General features: G+C 40.2%; 1 protein-coding gene across 6 annotated transcripts in view; it reads left to right on the top strand.

The window, feature by feature from the left end:
• The first annotated feature begins 656 nt into the window (after window positions 1–656).
• The window catches only part of zgc:173742 (DNA topoisomerase I, mitochondrial), a 33909-nt gene continuing 16166 nt past the window's right edge, over window positions 657–18399 (top strand). The window contains exons 1-9 of one of the 6 annotated variants that reach the window (XM_017688750.1): window positions 657–745; window positions 1910–2061; window positions 3170–3245; window positions 5407–5459; window positions 7078–7194; window positions 9202–9289; window positions 11210–11334; window positions 13440–13555; window positions 14654–14775. In XM_017688750.1, coding sequence (XP_017544239.1) covers window positions 1967–2061; window positions 3170–3245; window positions 5407–5459; window positions 7078–7194; window positions 9202–9289; window positions 11210–11334; window positions 13440–13555; window positions 14654–14775 — 792 coding nt within the window. In that variant the 5' untranslated portion in view covers window positions 657–745; window positions 1910–1966. Of the gene's footprint in view, window positions 830–1909; window positions 2062–3169; window positions 3246–5406; window positions 5460–6532; window positions 6792–7077; window positions 7195–9201; window positions 9290–11209; window positions 11335–13439; window positions 13556–14653; window positions 14776–18399 lie in introns of those variants that run through there. The other 5 variants (XM_017688934.2, XM_017688874.1, XM_017688813.1 and 2 more) reach the window with 5 other exon arrangements.

Here is an 18399-nt window from a genome sequence, read left to right on the forward strand (position 1 = left end):
GTTTACATGAAATAAAAATGTTTTGGTAAAACTTTCAAAACTGGTAGACTCTCTCTAAAATCTCCACAGATACTTCAATGTTAACTAGGTAATTTTCATTTTTATATAGTTGCAAATCTGACAGCATGTTTGTTAAAAAAAAGAAAGAGGGGAATTATTAACTTTATCCTTCCTACTAGAAATAAACTTAAATTAATTAGCGAGTTAATTAATGAATTAGATAATATGTCTATAAAAGTCGATTATTACCATCAATCTATAAAGTGTATATACCTGTGGTACAGCTGGGCGACCGTCTGCCATGATACCAGTAAACCGAATTGCCGCGCTGTGTGACGGTGGATCCAACTGATGACGCGGAACGTTCACGACACCCCTTTCGCTCTTGGCCACGCCTCTTTCCCCGCCCCCACACAGAGGGTAAAACCGGAGCAAAGAAAAGAGAGAAGCGCGAAAAAAAATGATGAACGTTAAATGCGAGACGCAAAGAAAAACAGTGTGACGCGCAAACAAAAGAAAGAAACGCAAAAGGGAGAAAGTGTTGCGAAAACAAAATAGGAACGTAAAATGCAAAATGCTAATCTTATATTTGCGATATATTTTTTTTCTCGTCACCATTAAAGACCCTAATTTGACTCCATACAGAGCCCATAGAGACCAGCAGGCGAGGTTATCAAAGGCTCGGCCAGTCACGCAGCTCGAGTCGCGCCTGGAGTTCCCGGATGTCCTTCATCGCGTTGGTAGAGTGAGTGCTGCTGCAAAGAGGTCTAGATCCTGTCATATTAAAGTCTAGCATTCTGTCTGTCCTTCGATGTCTACTGAAAAAGTAGTGAGTTCTGAAGGACATGTAATGGTTTAGCACAACGCAAACACATTTTCAGTACAATTTGAATGGGTCAGCTGTTATGTTTGCTAACTAACAGTAACGTGCCGAGCACGAAGCACCACCACAGCGTCGCTCTCCATTAGCTCGCTGCTTTCGTTTTTCCAGATTATTCATGTTCGTTAGTCACATTTAAGGGCTGAGCACTTAGTAGAAGTTCAATGATATCTTCTCTGTGGGGAAAAGAGATACTCCTGAGTGGTTCCGAGGAGACTTGGCTCATTTTGCTCGTTTAACCAGACAGTTTGCTAGTAATGTTACTCTGCCTTGAATTTAACCAAGTAAGAAATGAGATGGAGTACCAAATGACACATTTCACAAATATCCCTGAGTTTAAAAAAAAAAAAAAGTATGTTGAATTTATTTTATATTATGTTGTATGCTATATGCAAACTATTTCACATTTTGGTATAACTTGCACTCGAACATTAAGAACGTGTTTAATTGATATAGTCCCAAGTGTTAGGTTAGCCTCTAATGACAGTGGGTCACATTAATAAACCTGGATTAAGCCTAGTTTAGCCTGGGTTGCAGAAACAATGATACAAACCTTCTTTAGGGGCAGTCATGGGCTGGAAGTTAGGGATCTGCCCCTGTAACCAGAAAGTTGCCGGTTCGTCCCCAGGACCGACAGTCCATGACTGAGGTGTCCTTGAGCAAGACACCTAACCCCCAACTCCTCCCCGGGGGCCGTGGATAGGGCTGCCCACCGCTCCGGGCAAGTGTGCTCACTGCTCCTAGTGTGTGTGTTCACTAGTGTGTATGTGGTGTTTCACTTCATGGATGGGTTAAATGCGGAGGTGGAATTTCCCCAGTTGTGGGATCAAAAAAGTATCACTTACTTACTTACTTACTTTAATCTTGATTTAGGCGTATACTTAATCTGGGCCTCAAATACTGACCCAAAATGGTTAAGATTGTATTGAATGAATGTCTATCTGAAGTAGGCAGGTTATGCACGTACATTTATATTCCATACATGTTGCTTGTAGTATTGAAAAGCTTTGCTCTGCTTTTCTGCTTTAGTTTTAGTTGCATGTGCATATAAGTGATAAGTGTGTATAAGCCTGGCACCAGTGCTGAATGATGGCTGAAAAAGGCAAAGGTGGGAAGGCCAAGATGAAGAAAACCAAAGAGACAGGACCAAGTGATGACCATTCCAATGGAGACGTACTCCGGTGAGTAACATTACTAGTTAGGAAGCCAGTTTGATGTGCCTCTTACCATTACCAATCCAGCACTGTTATATGAGCGAATACTCGTACATTCAGGTGATGTACCTTCTACATCCTCATCAGTCAGTTTGAGTGTACTTGGAAGTCCACATGACAGTACTGGGAAAGTACTGGGACATGTGGGCCACTTGGCATTAACATAGAACTGTATGTGCATTTAGTGCTCAAATAAGAAGCAAGTTAATGGCAGGTGTGTTCTGAAGTGCATGCACAGTTTGTAATGTGATGGGACCTGAGTGACCCCCCCCCCCCATCCCACTCCTCTACGAATGAAACAGTGTTGGCTCACAGAATGTAATGTGCAAAATATGATTGTCAGCTGCTTCCCCAGTCTGTTTCTCTGTCAGTGGTGTTCCCTCTCTTTCTGCCTTTGCTCCCACATAAAGACTTGCCTGAATGTGGCGTTATAAGAAAAAGTGGAATAATTTTTCCACAAAAAAAAAAAAAAAACACATTAAACTTCTTTCCATACCGTGCACTTTGTACTCAGTACTCTGGTCTGTGTAATATTTGTTGTTTGAGTGAAAGTAACCAGAAATTAATAGCATCACAAACAACAGCTGTGCATTATTATACAAAACACTACATTTTGCAGCAGGAAACGCCTTCCGCGTTGGAACCAAAGATGGAGACAAATTGAGCTCCTGAATAAATGATCTGCACCAGCAATCGTTAATCTAACCAAGTGTGAAGTGAGTGGGTGGGAGCTTGCATTCATTATTGGGAGCGTTGTACTCCATCTTTTTATGAATAAATTAATTTAGCATGATATCTGATGCATTATATGGGCAGAAAAACGCAGGCCGAGCCATCCATCTCTGGCGTTTGTAATTAATCAGACGAACTGGAGAAGAATAGACACCTGTAACTGTTACTGACAGCAGCCTCTTGTGACGAGACCTGCTGGCATGCTGTCGCACACTCCAGTGAAGGGAGAGGATTGTTAGAAAAGAGGAGGAAATGCAGCCTATATTCGTTTTTTTTGGCTAGCATTTTCCCCCTCTGATTCCAGTCTTTCCTTAACTGTTTAATGTCTCCATTTTTTGTCTAGTGGAAAATCCAGTAAGGCAAAGGCCAAAACCACAGAGAAGTCTCAGAGGGGACAGAAGAAAACAAAGCATCAGAAGGTAGCTTTTCACTGGCACAGCAGTTTTCTTTCTTACTTCTGGAAGAGTGACTCAAAGTTCAGCTTAATTAACAAGTCAAAATAGTTTAAAACGAATGCTTATTTGCCATATTTGGTCTTTGAGCTTGTTTCATTGGTCTTAGGGGTACTGAGTGGCCTAGCCCCCTATGCATTTATACAGATACTGTGCCTTGATCCTGCATTTTACGATCTCTCAGTATGAGCAGGCCGTGACTTTCCTATTATGCAAGAGCGCTTTTATGCAATCATATCCATGTAGAAATTGCCAGCTAGATATTTTTGCTTTGTGATCATGAGACTGGCAGTCTTGGCAGCCTGCTTGCCTCATATGATCCTGCAGCCGCTGCCAGCCAATAACAGCTCCAGTGCTCCAGCTTTGGGTTTCTCTCTAATAAGTGTGGGCATCAGTAAACGCTGTCTGTGTGTAGTGTACTTGTGAGTGTTTTTCATGCAAGTTTAATGGACGGTCAAGGGTCTTATCTTATCAGAAGGGTTTTATTTTGTTTCCTTTTTTTTTCTTGACTCAGGCTATTTACCCCCTTGACTTAGGCCAGCCCTGTTTGTTCTAGAGTGTATAGCATGGTATCCTAGAAAACCTGGAATTTTGTAGATTAAATTTCTCTTCACAGAATACTGATGAAAATGGGTTACTGGAGGTTTCTTGGACTAGCAAACTATGTTGTTTTCCCATGAAACAAAGGTAGTTTCATGTATGTGAAAAGACTTGATAAGAATATCAAGAATATCATTACAGTCAACAGTACTTGGAAAGCATGTGCTGTAATATTACATCTGTAAATTATAATTGTGGAGCAATTTTGGGAAAGTCATATAGTCACGACTGGGTCCTTAAAGAGCAATTCCACCATTTTTTTTTGCATCATTCAGTATGTTTAGATGTAAACAGAGGGATTCAGAGAGTTTTGATGTGAAAGTGATGCATTGTAGAGGAATGTAAATAACATTTGTGGTGATAGAAAACTGGTTGTGATGTTCACAATGCAGTTATAACTTTTTAAATTTACTATATGAAATTCTTGGAAGTGTTCTTATATGTTTTTTATATATATATATATATATATATATATATACATATATATATATATATATATATATATATATATATATATATAATGGTAAAATATTGGTAGAAACCAAAGTTTTCTTTGGGTGCTATTTTTCACTCCCTCCATGAATGGATTTTAAAAATGTTCTAGCCTAATTCCTTATTTCAAAACTTTCATAAATTCTCAGTCTTCAAGATACATGTGACCTGCAACCTGTTATCTGTAACCATTTTGTGTGGTAACTTTTTGCAAAGTAGGTTTTTGAGGCTTTAGGCTCTTAAGTGTCTGGTTTCTGTCACAACTGTGAATAATTCTGATTTTCATTTTGGAGCATTTCACATTAGAGCACTCTGAATGACTTTGTTTACGTCTTAACAAATTAATTATGCAAGAATTCCCCTTTAAATTTACGAGTCAGAGTGCTTTTAAGTGGTGCAGATCTCTTGCCATAGCCTAGCTTTAACTGCCAGTTTCATGAATATCTTCTGTAATGTGAACATAATTCAAAATTATGTTCAAAGGAAACAATTTTAAAACACCCTAAGGAAGGTTCCGAGTGGTCTCTAACAGATTTAGAAATTCTTCAGCAGTAGTAATTAAGAGTGGATGAGTTTATTTATGCAGGAATGTGTAAAGATGAGGTTGTCAATACAGATGTTATCATTCAAATCCATCATTACAAATTACTGCCTGCCTACAACTGATTCTCAGAAGATTTGATGTTCTGCAGAGAAAATGGGAAGCGAGTAAAGACAGAACAGCAGAAAAAATGCAGAATAAGAGAAAGTGTTGATGGATAAGATGGGGAAACGTACATAGCCAATTGTAAGAACATTTTCATAAGACTGCTCACCTTTCCTAAAGAAAATATTAGTAACAGCTTTTCTCCTTGTGTTTGGTTTTAGTTTAATACTTATATCAATATCAATTTAGAATAAAGATCTTCGATGACGTCCTGTTTCTGAAGGTTCGTACTTTAAACAGAACAAGGTGACATTCATTCATGGAGTTGTAAGTGTGGTTTATATAAAAATGTATTTTTATGTTAAAATGTCTGTTTCATTTCCACTTCAGATGAAGAGCCCTAAAAAGGAGAATACAGACTTTGAAATAGCTGATGACACAAGGTACTGAAAAGCTTTTTCTTCTGTTGTCATCTCATTCAATTTTGCCTGCATTTCACTGCCATCCTGTCATCTTTTCCATACTGAATTGCAGGATCCAGGTACAAGCTTGATCTGGAGCTTTTCCAGTAGCCAACAGCTGCACTTGGAAAGGAGCTGGAATCCATTTCTAATTCAATTGCAGTCACTTTTTTGCCTGGGGGGTTGATGGAAATTAATTCTGATGATTTGGATGTCCACAGTTGTGGACAATATCCGTTCTGATTTTGCCCGCTATATTGGCTGTCTTTCAGGAAATTAATGTCTTTATTGGGAGAAAAGCTGTGGTGTGTCAGAAAAGCTATACATGATAATCCTCCTTTCTGAGGAGATGAACAGAGTTGGGAGGGAAGGGGGATGATGTCAACCGCAAATTCGCTCTCTCTCTTGCTCGCTCACTTTCTCCCTCACTTGCTCTTGGATTTTCTCTCCTGCTTGCTCACTCACGCTCTCTTACTTTCTTACTGTTTCTTCTGTCACTCACACTGTCTTGCGCTCTCTCTCTCTCTCTCTCTCTCTCTCTCTCTCTCTCTCTCTCTCTCTCTCTCTCTCTCTCTCTCTCTCTCTCTCTCTGTTAGTTTCTTATACTTCCTTTCCTGTCTCTGTATTTCTCTTTCCATCTCTCTCACTCGCTTATTTTCTTTTTGCTTTCTCTCTTCTGTTAGCTCACTCTCTTACTCTTGATGTCATTCTTTGTTGTTCCCTTTCTCTCTTTTTGCTGTCCATCTGACTTTCTCACTGTTTCTCGCACTCTTTCTAGCACTTTCATTCTTACTGTCTCTTGCCGTATTGCCCTCTCTCTTTGTTTCTGTGTCTCTTTTTCACTCTAGCACTCTTGCTTTTGCTTGCTCTCTCTTGCTATCTGTCTTGTTCACTCTCTTTCTTGCTGTGTCTTGCTCTCTTTTGCTTTCTCTCTCTCTCTCTCTCTCTCTCTCTCTCTCTCTCTCTCTCTCTCTCTCTCTCTCTCTCTCTCTCTCTCTCTCTCTCTCTCTCTCTCTCTCTCTCTCTCTCTCTCTCTCTCTCTCTCTCTCTCTCTCTCTCTCCCACTCCCACTCCCCAAGCACCTGAGACTTGACTTGCTCTGTCCTTGCTAAAACAGTGATGATATGCCTCTTTAATCACAGAATGGCACAATCAGACCTTTTTGTAAATCAGCCCCAGCTGACGATTGCCAGAGGGAGGCTGATTTTCAGAGAAGAGGTCAAATGTTAGAATGATAATGCTTTTAAAGTACAACTACTTGCCTAATCTGTGCGGAAGGAGATGTGGAGTTGAGTGGAACCGGTCGCTGTTATGGTGCGTGTAATTAATTTATTTGGTTCAGTCACCCTTCCTTCATTCCAACCATGCTGTATGGCAATCGAAGCTTGCTTTTCTGCAATTATTCTGGTGTCTAATTGCTGTAATTATATAATTATCATCAGTACCGATTAAGCAATATTGGGTAATTGCTGTAATTATGCCTTTGCCACTGGACAATGAATGGTTGTCTTTCAGTTTTGAAGTTAAGAACTTAAAGACCCCTAATGAGTGTTTTCTACCTCGTTTTTCTCCTTTTCCTTTGTGTTTTTTTTTATGGCAGGTTTCAGCTAAATGTGAAAGAGGAAGCAGATGATGGCGACTTTGTGACAGAAAAGAAAGGGGCGAAAAGGAAAAGAGACTCTGCTACTTGTCCTTCTAGCTCTTCAGCACTCTTTGTGTAAGTGAAGGAGGCCTTCGAATGTTAATGTGAGCTTGTGCCACAAAATAGGAATATACAACAGAAAGGGTGCTTTGTGCGAATCTTCTGCTTTTCACCAAACGTCTTGACAACAGTGGAGGTCATGTAACTTCTTGCATACATAAGCAGATATATTTAATTATAAACATAGTGGATTTCTGATTCATGGACCTCATTTTGTAGTTCACCGTTAGCATTCTAGGACGCTAAGCTGTCTTCTTTAGAGGAAAAATAAACGTCATCACTGAATGTGCCTGTGTGATTTGAATCACAGGTCTTACTAACCTCAAACTCAGAGGTTCGCTTTAAGTCTGTGCACATTAGACCACAATGCAGTGTTGAGTGTCTGGACAGATTTTGCAGGAGTGTTATACTTGTATGTACGCAAAATGTCACGTGGAGCCTCAAAAATGGTACAGCTTGATTAGGTCTCAAATGCTCAATCAAACATATCCTGATGACAGTAGTAAATACTGAATTATGTTTTAATATTCTTTCAGCTTGATTGCAGTGATCAGGCATGTGTATGGTTGCCTAAACACATGACCAGCATGTATTTATTTTATTGAAACGCTAGTGCTAAGAGGCATATTGTGACATTTTCTTTTTTTTTTTAGCAGCATGTAGAATGACTTCTTATTTAGGCTATTCTACACCTATTCTCATTAGTCTGTATTTGCTTGCGCTGGCAAAACAGGAATTACTTGTCGCTATAGCCTGGTCAGTCACTGTGTGCCTACAAATCTGAGTGTGAACCCAACAGCTGTCCAGGGTGCCCGGAAATACAACTGTTTAGCTGCTCTAAGAAAAACTGCTCAGCCCGCCATTTGTTTATGACAGCTCTTTGTGCTCTTAACACCAAGTTATGTGGGTGTATTTTGGAGTTGAATGAAAGTGGAGTGCATCACTCTCAGTTTGCAGGCTAGTTTTCTTCTTGTCATGTTTGACACACACAGTGGCAGCCTTTCAGTGGTGGAATGTCTGCTTTGTTCAGAAAGAGCGCAATTCTATTTAATAGTGACATCACAAAGCTTCTGTTAGAATGTGTGATGTTGTTAAGAACAATGTCTGCTTCAGAGGATTATTAAAGAATCCATGCGGGTGACTAATCCACAGCACAAGCATGGACTGGACGCTGGAGTCAGAGATAGAGTACTGGGAATCTCAGCTTACAGGCCCCCTCACCTGGCTGTGTGTATACTACACCTTCTTGTAGTTTTCTGCTGTAATGACAAAGGTTGACATGGGTGATAAAATGATAATGACCTGATTTTAATGTTTTCCGTTGTTGATTGTCTGAGGTATTTTTGATAAATTCACTGCAGTATTTGCAGCAAAGTCGTGAACTTTGAACAGTTGCTACTTTGATACTCTAGGTGGCAATGTGCACATTTTGCATGGGTGGCAGGGAGAAGTCAAGGGGACAGTTTGGAGAGTTAGCTAGCTGTTGAATGTAGAAAACTATTTGGTGAGTTTAACATTACTAACATAAATATTACGTTATATAACTTGTTGAACTATTCGCAGTTAAACAGTAGTTGAGCATTAAATGAGTGGTTCAGTCAAAAATGAAATGTACCCAATTTGTAACCTGCCCCAGGTACAGTTGTTCAACCGAGGCATTTTTGCAGTCCAGATTTTGCTTCTTTATTTTAGAACTTGGAGCAGTGAAGCTAACAATACTTGAACTTAGTCAGTCAAATAGCCCAAAACATTTCTATAAAAATCCATCAGTAAAACTTGTAAGCTTCTCACACTGCTACTAGGTCTTCATTAAGGTTGTGCTAACTTGTTGATATGGTTAAGGACACAGTATCACTTAAGGTGTAAAAATGAACAAAATTGATCAGTAAGGAAAAATATTTAGTGCTAAATTCTTTTGGCTATATGACCAAGCCCAGTATCATTATTAGATTACTTTAAGATACTTACATATTGTGTTACATATGTATAGTGAAATAATGCTGAAATAAAATGTTCCCTCAGGCCTGTGAAGAAGAAAAAGGTGGAAGCAGAGGATGAGGGAAGTTCTGGTGTGGAGAAGAAAAAGATAAAGAGAGAAAGCAAAGAGCAGGTAGGCTTTGACTTTGGACGTGGACGTAGACCAGGGGTCACCAACCTTTTTGAAACTGAAAGCTACTTTATGGTTACCGAGTTATACAAAGGGCTACCAGTTTGATGTGCTCTTCTTAAAAAAATGTCCTCAGTTTGCCTTTAGTTATATATTATTAATAATGATTAATGATACTCATCTATGTGAAGACACTGATCAGATTAATTAATGATTTCTCACAATAATTATCAACAATGACAACAAGGTGGAAAACATATCAATATTCAGCACTTTATCTCTGTTAATCTCAGCAATTTTTACATTTTCTGATGATCACTTACATCACTGCATGTCATCACCCCCAGTTGGATGCCGGAGAGAGTGGAGATTAGATCGGTTCCATTTTTCTCATCTTTCAATACAGTGTTAGCAATTATTAACATTGCTTCTTTGACCACTTCTCCATCTGAAAATGCCGTCTTCTCCTTGATCAGAAAATGTGTTGCTCTGAATGAGGCTTCGGTGGCTTTTTGTGTTTTTTTTTTTTTTTTTTTTTTTTCGGCCTCGTGAAAAAAGTCTGTTGTGTAACCAAATCTGCCTTTAGCTCACAGACTTTTTCTGCCCTTAGTGTGCTTCCAGGTGGATGGTTAGCATTGGAGCTTTTGTGACAGGTAGTGAAGTGTCTCTCGACATTGTGCCGCTTTGGTATTGCCACAGCCGCCCTGCAAATGAGACAGGCAGGTTTCTTTAACAGTCGTAAAGAAGAACTCTACCTCCCATCCGTTGTGAAATTGATACGATTTTTTTCTTTTTTCTGCCATGTTTCTGGGGTGAGACTGCATGCTGTGCCTGCTAGCCCGCTAGTTTACTCTCCGCGATCGCTGGTTTTGTCATACGCAGAATACTGACCTTTGAACTGCTCTAGACAAAAACTCAACTTATCTAAACTTCATGTATAACGAACATAATTTTATATATATATATATATATATATATATATATATATATATATATATACTTGTATTTATTTTTATTTATTTATATATATATATATATATATATATATATATATATATATATACACACACACACACAAGTGTGGTAAAAAAGAATAGCAACAGAATCAAATTAGATTTTAGGTGCAGCTCACTAGTGATTTGTGCTATTTTTAGAACAGATCTGCAGGCGACTCATATGGTCCTTGCGGGTGACCTGGCGCACCGTGTTGGTGACACCTGACGTAGACGGACTACTGAATTGCTGCTAATGCGTGTGAGAAAAAGAAAGTTTCAGGACTTTAGCTATGGGCTTCTACAGTGAATAAGAGAATTTGTCACAAAGTATTGAGTTTCTAGCATTGATTTTGAAGGGATTTGTCCAGGTGAGTTCTTTTTGTTAAATTGTACCTTTCCTAGGTATTCTGTAGATAACTTGGTAGAACTTACTTCAGATAATTACATCTTTCATTATGTCTGGAAGACGATGCCTAGTCCACTTTTAAAAATAATGGTCCCCATAACCATTGACTTTAAACCCCCCCCCCCAACCCCCCCCCCCCCCCCCTTATCAAATTCACAAAAGTCTCTGATTGCCTATTCTGAAGAATGGTCATGCATTGAGCAATTGCAGGCTTTTTCTCTTCATTGATGGTAAATTTCGCACAGCCTGAACAGCTCTGAGTGGTACAGAGTGTTCTTAGGTTGAAGTAGTTATTTAAGTTTTCCAGATGTGGAGGACAGAAGCATTACTCCAAATTTTGCAGGAGATGGTGCCATGTGCTCTGCGCTGCAGCATATCTGATGCATGTTTTTTGCACCTGTGGGTTGCTATGGTTAATACTGTTTAATGTTTCCTCCTGCAGTAAAAAAAAAAGAAGCTTTTCCATTTTATGTCCAAGTTGTACATGTCGCTTAAGTGCTGATGTTCTCTTCAATCTTTCAGAAAGTAAAGAAGGAGGAGGGAGAGTTGCCTGTCACAAAAAAGAAGAGGACGAAGGAAGAGATTGCAGCAGCCAGAGCCCTCAAGATCAAGAAGAAGGAGGAAGAGGAGCAACAGCGATGGCGCTGGTAATGTGTTTGTACAGACTAACGACTGTTACTGCGGTTATGCTTTGGCATGTTTCAAGCGAGACAAGCGGGAGAATTCAGGATCGTCTCCATAAGTGGAAGACAAGCAGAATTTGAGTTACCATCAATAATACATCACTTAGTCTCGTGAACTCAATGCTTTTTATTTATCTTTTGTGCATATTGATCAGTTATGATAGTTTTTTTTCCTGCATACGCAAGGGTAGGCTAGCAGTTTTGTTTATGTCAAGTAAACAAAAGAAACTGTCCTCCCTTTGTCTGTCTGAACAATGTGAAGAAAGATGTGGGGTAATGCAGTTATTACCAGTGTTTTTCACAGATTTTGGTTCGGTTTGAATCCGCTAGATCAGGCGCTGCAAACAGCACTCACTCATTTCACAAAAGATACTAGTGCCTTTTAAAAGTGCCTTTAACCGTAAAACAAATCATGGGTCATATTAATTCTGTGACATTTCTTTTGGTTAAAATTGTTTGTCAGGAGTGTGTTACCCTTTAAAGCCTGAGATGATTTAAAGGGACAGTGGATCCAATATTGCGGGACTTTTTCAGACATCACTTCATCTGTCTCAGCGTATTAACGGCATACGCTAAAAGAAAGTCATATGCATAAGCATACTCAAAAAGGAGGTCCGGCTTGATGTTCAGGTCTCAAATGCCAAACCAACATTATACTGATTAAAATATGATGGCAAAAGTAGATATTTCACTTTCATCCTCAGAAGACGCGTCCTTCATGTTTGGTTCTTTTCGAATGATATAGGGCACCAGTACCACTTTTTCTCATCTAATACCAATACCTGATCCTTGTATCAGGCAGTACAGAGCACCAGTACTGATAACCTGTCTGGCTTATATGTACAGACATTAATACAGTAATACTGTTTTCTAAAATATTGAGATAAATATTTTAACTATAGCAGCTTCTCTGGCTTGGCAAAACATTTATCCCATATGTGCATCCTTTCCACTTGCATTTACGTTTCTGAGGGTCAGAAGCTATCTGAGTTTAGCAAATGTTAGTTATATATGCTGTCAGTACCAGCAGTTCAGCCGCAGGTTTCCTGGCTTTATTGAAGCAAAAGGCTGCTAGGCCACACTGCTGCATGATGCAACTGTGGTGCATCACAGGTGGGAATAGTGAACATACAGGCCCAGCTAGCAGGCTGATATTCTAAAGGATAGACCAAGAAACTAAAGGCTATCACCCCAAGAGACCTGTGGTTCTTTCCCTATGTCTTTCCCAATGTTCGCTCCTTCAATAATAACCTAGATTAACATGAGCTCAGACTGTATCTGGTCAGCAGGAGATGAGGGTTGCAAGAAGCATTTCTCAGCTGATGAGGCAAGTTGCTAACATTAGTGTGTTTTACACTGCTTGTATGTTGCGTAATTTGTTGTATTTGTGACATATCAGTGAAACCAATAGCTTGGGTAGAATTCCTAACACTATATCCCTCTCTGCTTCTGCCTTTTATCGAAATACTGGTGCTATAGATTTTGCCTTGAGCATATTTACTGCTGCTTATCAACCTAGTTCCATCTACTGGCACTCTTGCACACGTCAGCACGTGCATCTGAGAAATCGTTTCATTTTATCTGTCAAAGGTATCACTACTGCCTTTGCTGATACATTTACTGCATTTTAGTGCAGATATCTGTGCTGATACCGATATGGTATTGATATTGGTGCAGCCCTATTTAGATCTTTTTTTTTTTTATTGTAGTCATCCACTTGTTAAGGGGTGTGAAACACAAGGTCCCAAAACATTGTACCACATGTTGCTCCGCATGTTGCATTCAGTTACACGTTCCCGTTGGCATTGACACATTGCATTCACTTAAGACAGTTAGGTATGCAGTAAGGGTAAATTTAATAATGACTAAATTATATGTTTTGACGTTTTGTACTCTGTTCTGAAGTAAAGGCAGGTCATAAATCGAGTAGCTACTTGTCACTGTAATTTATGTAGAGATTTCTTGTCCCATACAAATTGGTAAAATTGAAACTGTTCCGCATGTTGTTGTTTTTTAATTGTCTTTCAAATTGAAATTTAAATGATTTAAAATGTACATTGTTCTCACAGGTGGGAGGAAGAGAAGTATGAAGATGGCATCAAGTGGAAGTTTCTAGAACACAAAGGGCCATATTTCCCACCTGAGTATCAGCCCCTCCCTGACAATGTCAAGTTCTTCTATGATGGTGCGTGTTTTGTCCCTACAAAATCCAAGAAAGGGCCAGGTTCTGATAGTCCTTCAACCTGCAATAAGTAAAGATGAGAAAGTGTGCAGAGTAGAACAAAGACTTGAGTAAGACAGTTTGTGAAAGCTGTGAAGATATATTGAGAATAACTGAACATTTCCCTGAAATGCTCATTTTTCTCTCCCCTCTGCTTCTCTCCATCTATCTCTGACTGGGCATGAAGCCTAGCTTTGGGCCAGCTATGTCCACTGTCTGGGTCAGCAAGCCTCTGAAAAGAGCACAGAGAAGACTGTAATCATTTTCCTCTAGTGCTCAGGCTAGCTGCTTCTGTTAATAGCCACTCTGCAATGGACAGAAGAGACCCCTCTTTAAAGTATGGGGCCATGAAACAGGGCAGAGCCCATTCATCTTGCTGGAGCAAAAACCCAGCCGAAAACATTGTTTAGGTTTTTTTTTTTTCTGGCTGTAACCCCTCTGAGTGTTTAGATGGAGTTTTGATTATAGTTGCTGTGGGAGCAGCTCCCTGGAATGCATTTAAACAGTTTTACTTCTACCTCTATCCCGATCACTTCCTCAGTTATTCCTCTGGGACGGCACCTGCTTGGTGACTCATCCTTGTTCTTTGGAATGTAAACCCTGAGACTTTCATTGATGAGACTGGAGGAAGATATGATGAATGAGGGATAGGGTGTCATGTAAATCTGTTCCCACTACCACATTATTGCTCTGGAAACGTGGCAAACAGCCCTTTGTAACAAGTAAACATAACTTTGAGTTCTGCAAACTTGTTTTAATAAGTGAGAATGCTTTTGTTTGCCAAGTTCCTTTTTTATTAAAAATATCATACAGTGTAGGTATTGATTGTGTTTTGTCTTTACATGCATTATGGCTTGTATTCTGCACAAACAGTGAATGGAGATAGAGTTGGATTAGGGCCTGCTTACACCTTGCGCTAACATGTGCATTTTAATGAAAAGTGTAAATGAATTCTGGCCAAAGTTTATCCAGATTTGATTTGAACACAAATCACTTGTTAACACAAGGTTCTTTGTTGTTTAGCGTCACGTTAGATTAACAACCCAACTGTGTGTGTTCTAGGTAAGGCTGTGAAGCTGAGTCTGGCTGCTGAAGAGGTGGCACTGTTCTTTGCTCAGATGCTGGACCATGAATACACCACTAAAGAAGTGTTCCGCAACAATTTCCTCAAAGACTGGAGAAAGGTATGGGGAATCATACATTCTGTATTCTACTTTGTGGAAGGCATCATATGTGGAAGCAGCTGCCTATTGCCAGCCCTAAGAGACAGTGGAATATGTAGCAAGAATCCCATGACGCTTGATTTAAGATGGCACACGTGTCACTGTCTTATGTGAACTGGAGTGTTTCCACCGTGCTTCTGTAATGAACGTTTTTGGTTCAGCAAACTACACAAATGTTAAGAGCAGGCCTCAAGAGGGAAAAGAAACTACAAGAAAAGTACAGGAAAAAATCCAAATAAATCAAAACACAACACAATCAGATGGTTCCAGACACGTGTACTGCATGATATTTAAGCAATGAATATCATACTCTGTTCTGTGGCATGTAGAAAAATGCCAGCTGGTGCAGTTGATCTCGTTTTTTTGATCATGATGGCATGTGGAAATATTTAAGCTACTTTTAAAGAGGCTTCATTATTGAAGCATGGTTGGCAGGAACTGGCACTTGGTTAGTGTAATAGGAGCAGTGACTAAAGTGACATCTGCCTTTGCATCTAGAAGAAAGACATCAGAAAATAAAACTGGAATTTGGGCAAAACTGCACATGCAGTGATACTTGTGTGTTACAGTGGTGTGCAAGTCATAGAAGATACCTGTTCCTGAGCTAACTGAGAAATTGTGCATGTCATCAGGCATGACAGCAAAAAGAGTGTCCACAACTACATAGAGAGGGATATTATAATGGAGTTGCGGTGTTTAAACTTCTCATTAAGACAAGTGAATATTTGAGAATTCGGTGGTGGAAAAACCATAAGCCCTAGTCTCCAGAGGGGGAAAAGGCATCGTGGTCAAATGAGTCATCCTTTCACCATAGTCCTCACAAGTGGGTGAGTGCATGTGTGGCATACACAAAGAGAACAGTACAGGCCTGAATGCTTGACTTTTACAGCGAGAGGGTCCAGTGGCGCTCTTATACTGTGAAGGCCACTCTTTCCGTTCTGTGTTCTCCAGAAGAGCAGAATGTTTAGATCATTTGCGGATGCTGCACTAAACTGCTTTTTTAAATTTAACTGCATTTTCAGCCTTATGGAAACAAAAATTGCATTTCCCACAAATCCCTTGTCAGTGCATCCCTTTAATTAGTATAGTTATTCTAAATGATCACCTTTATCCTGTAATGAAAGATTTCTATCCTGATGGAACTGTTCTTTTCCAGGATGACCATCATCCCACCCAGATGGCATGGGGTATCGGTGAATTATTTGATGAGTGTGAAAATCAAATGAATTAAGTGCTATGATCTTCTCAGTCACCCTGGTTGAATGCCTAGGGGACATTCTTGACCAGTAGGTTAGACAGTTCTCTCCACTACCACCAAAAAACCAACTGAGGGAATATGTTCTGGAAGAATGGTCTTCCATCCTGCAGTATGGCTTGAAAAAGTGCACCGTTCATGATTTCACATTTCATACTGATCTCATTATAAGTGCTGCCAGTCATAAAGAGAGGAGCTAGGAAACGTTTTGAACTTTGCGTTTTTTCCCCTCCTCTTTCTTCAGTGAATGATTTTTATCAGTTTTAATAGATTCTTTTGGAGTTCATAACAGCGTTCAGACCCAAGTTTTTCTGGTCAGATGGTGAGAGGCTGTGATAGAAGAGATGGATGATGGATTATTCATTGGGGGGTTGTGGAACCAGGGCCATGCTATCCACACCCCAGCAGGGCCTAGGGCCTATCATGCAGAATTAATTTCGTGCTGCTTAGCGCTCAGTGCTCTTGAAAATACGATTTGTGTAAAGGCATTGATATGCTAATCCAGACAACTCGCTCCCCACATACGAACAAATCCAATTTAACTGTTATATTATAACACAGAAGCCTCGCCTCGCTTCACTGAGCACAGTCTCCGCCCACAGCCGCGCTGTCAATCAGAGAGAGAGAAAAAGGAGATGGCGACTAGAGACTGATAAGAGAGATCAGTGAGATATTTTATGCATAGCCTGATCTGTATGGAGAACATGCTCTGCCTCTATGATGTAGGTGCGCCTGCAGCACCACTTAGTTATGCTTCTGCTAACCTGCTTAAAGTCTCCTCATAGGTCTCCTTATTGGTCTGAAACCAGATCTGTATGGTCTGTTCCAGTTGTATATCATCGTCGTTAATCACTTAGTCCAGATAGGGTCGTGGTAGCAGTTGGGAGACCAGAGAATCCCAGACGACCCTGTCCACCGCAACTTCCACCAGCTCATTCCCAGGGACCCCAAGCCGCTTCCAGGCCAACTTGGAGATGTACTCCCTCCAGCGAGTCCTAGGACGACCCCGGGATCTTACCCCGGTAGGCCGTGCCTGGTACATCCCCACCGGGAGACGTCCAGGGTGCATCCGGATCAGATGCCTGAACCACCTCAGCTGGCTCCTCTCAATGCAGAGGAATAGCGGCTCTACTCCGAGCTCCTCCCGGATGGCCGAGCCCTCACCCTATCGAATAGAGTGTAGCCCACCACCCTACAAAGAAAGCTCATTTCCGCCGCTTGTATTCGTGACCTTATTCTTTACCCACAGCTCATGACCATAGGTGAGGGTCGGGATGTGGACCAACCGGTAAACAGAGAGCTTTGCCTTATGGCTCAGCTCCCTCTTCACCACTACAGTCTGGTACAGTGACCGCATTACTGCTGTTCCAGTAGTAGTTACACTGCATTGCAATATTGACCTGAAATGTTTGTTTGTTTGTTTGTTTGTTTGTTTGTTTATTTATTTAACTTCTATTTAGTTTTTTTATTAAATGTAAATCCATGCCGTGGCTCAAGTGCAAGTGATAATGAATTCCATGCATTTCAATTCATGGTTTAGTTGCCCTTAGAACACACTCTGGCTTTTACAGCGGATGCTGGGCATACAGTAATGAGGAGACAGAAGGTTAAGTGGAAGTGCACACATGGGAGTGTGTACAGAGAGGGGGGAGGTGCATTAATGTAGATCTTGTAGTGTTGGTGGTAATTGGCTCACATTAGAGGCCTGTTTACCCTGTGTTTGCAAATGATGAGAGACAACAAGGACATGGCTTTCCTTACAGGAATTATGATGATCCTATATACTTATGTTGGATCAAATATACTGAATCAATGTAAACACCAATCATAACCTTATTAAAAAGGTTATAGATCAGCCAGACATTACCAAACTACATGTAATGATTTTGTTTTTTGTCAACATAAAATTGATTTTCCAGAGCAATATCTTTTAAAGCTTTGCATAAATCTAAGAATATTGGTGCTGTATGTCCAGAAGAATACTACTGATCTAAAATATCGTGTTTAAGAGACAATTTAGTGTCCATCTTGCCGTGTCTGACGTTACTTTGCAGCCTTATTAGCCTTATTTTGTGCTGCAATTATGATGAAAATAACAGGAGCTGTTTTTTCATTTTCATGTTGAAAAAAGGCTAGTTGTTATTTTATATGGTGACTTTGGCTGATACCGGGCGGCCAGGGTCCTCTCTGTGTGGAGTTTGCATGTTCTCCCCGTGTCTGCGTGAGTTTCCTCCGGGTTCTCCGGTTTCCTCCCACAGTCCAAAGACATGCAGTCAGGCCAATTGGACATGCTAAATTGCCCCTAGGTGTGAGTGACTGTCTGTGTCTGT

Source organism: Pygocentrus nattereri, chromosome 7 (genome assembly GCF_015220715.1).
Source record: "Pygocentrus nattereri isolate fPygNat1 chromosome 7, fPygNat1.pri, whole genome shotgun sequence".
NCBI classification, from domain to species: Eukaryota; Metazoa; Chordata; class Actinopteri; order Characiformes; family Serrasalmidae; genus Pygocentrus; species Pygocentrus nattereri.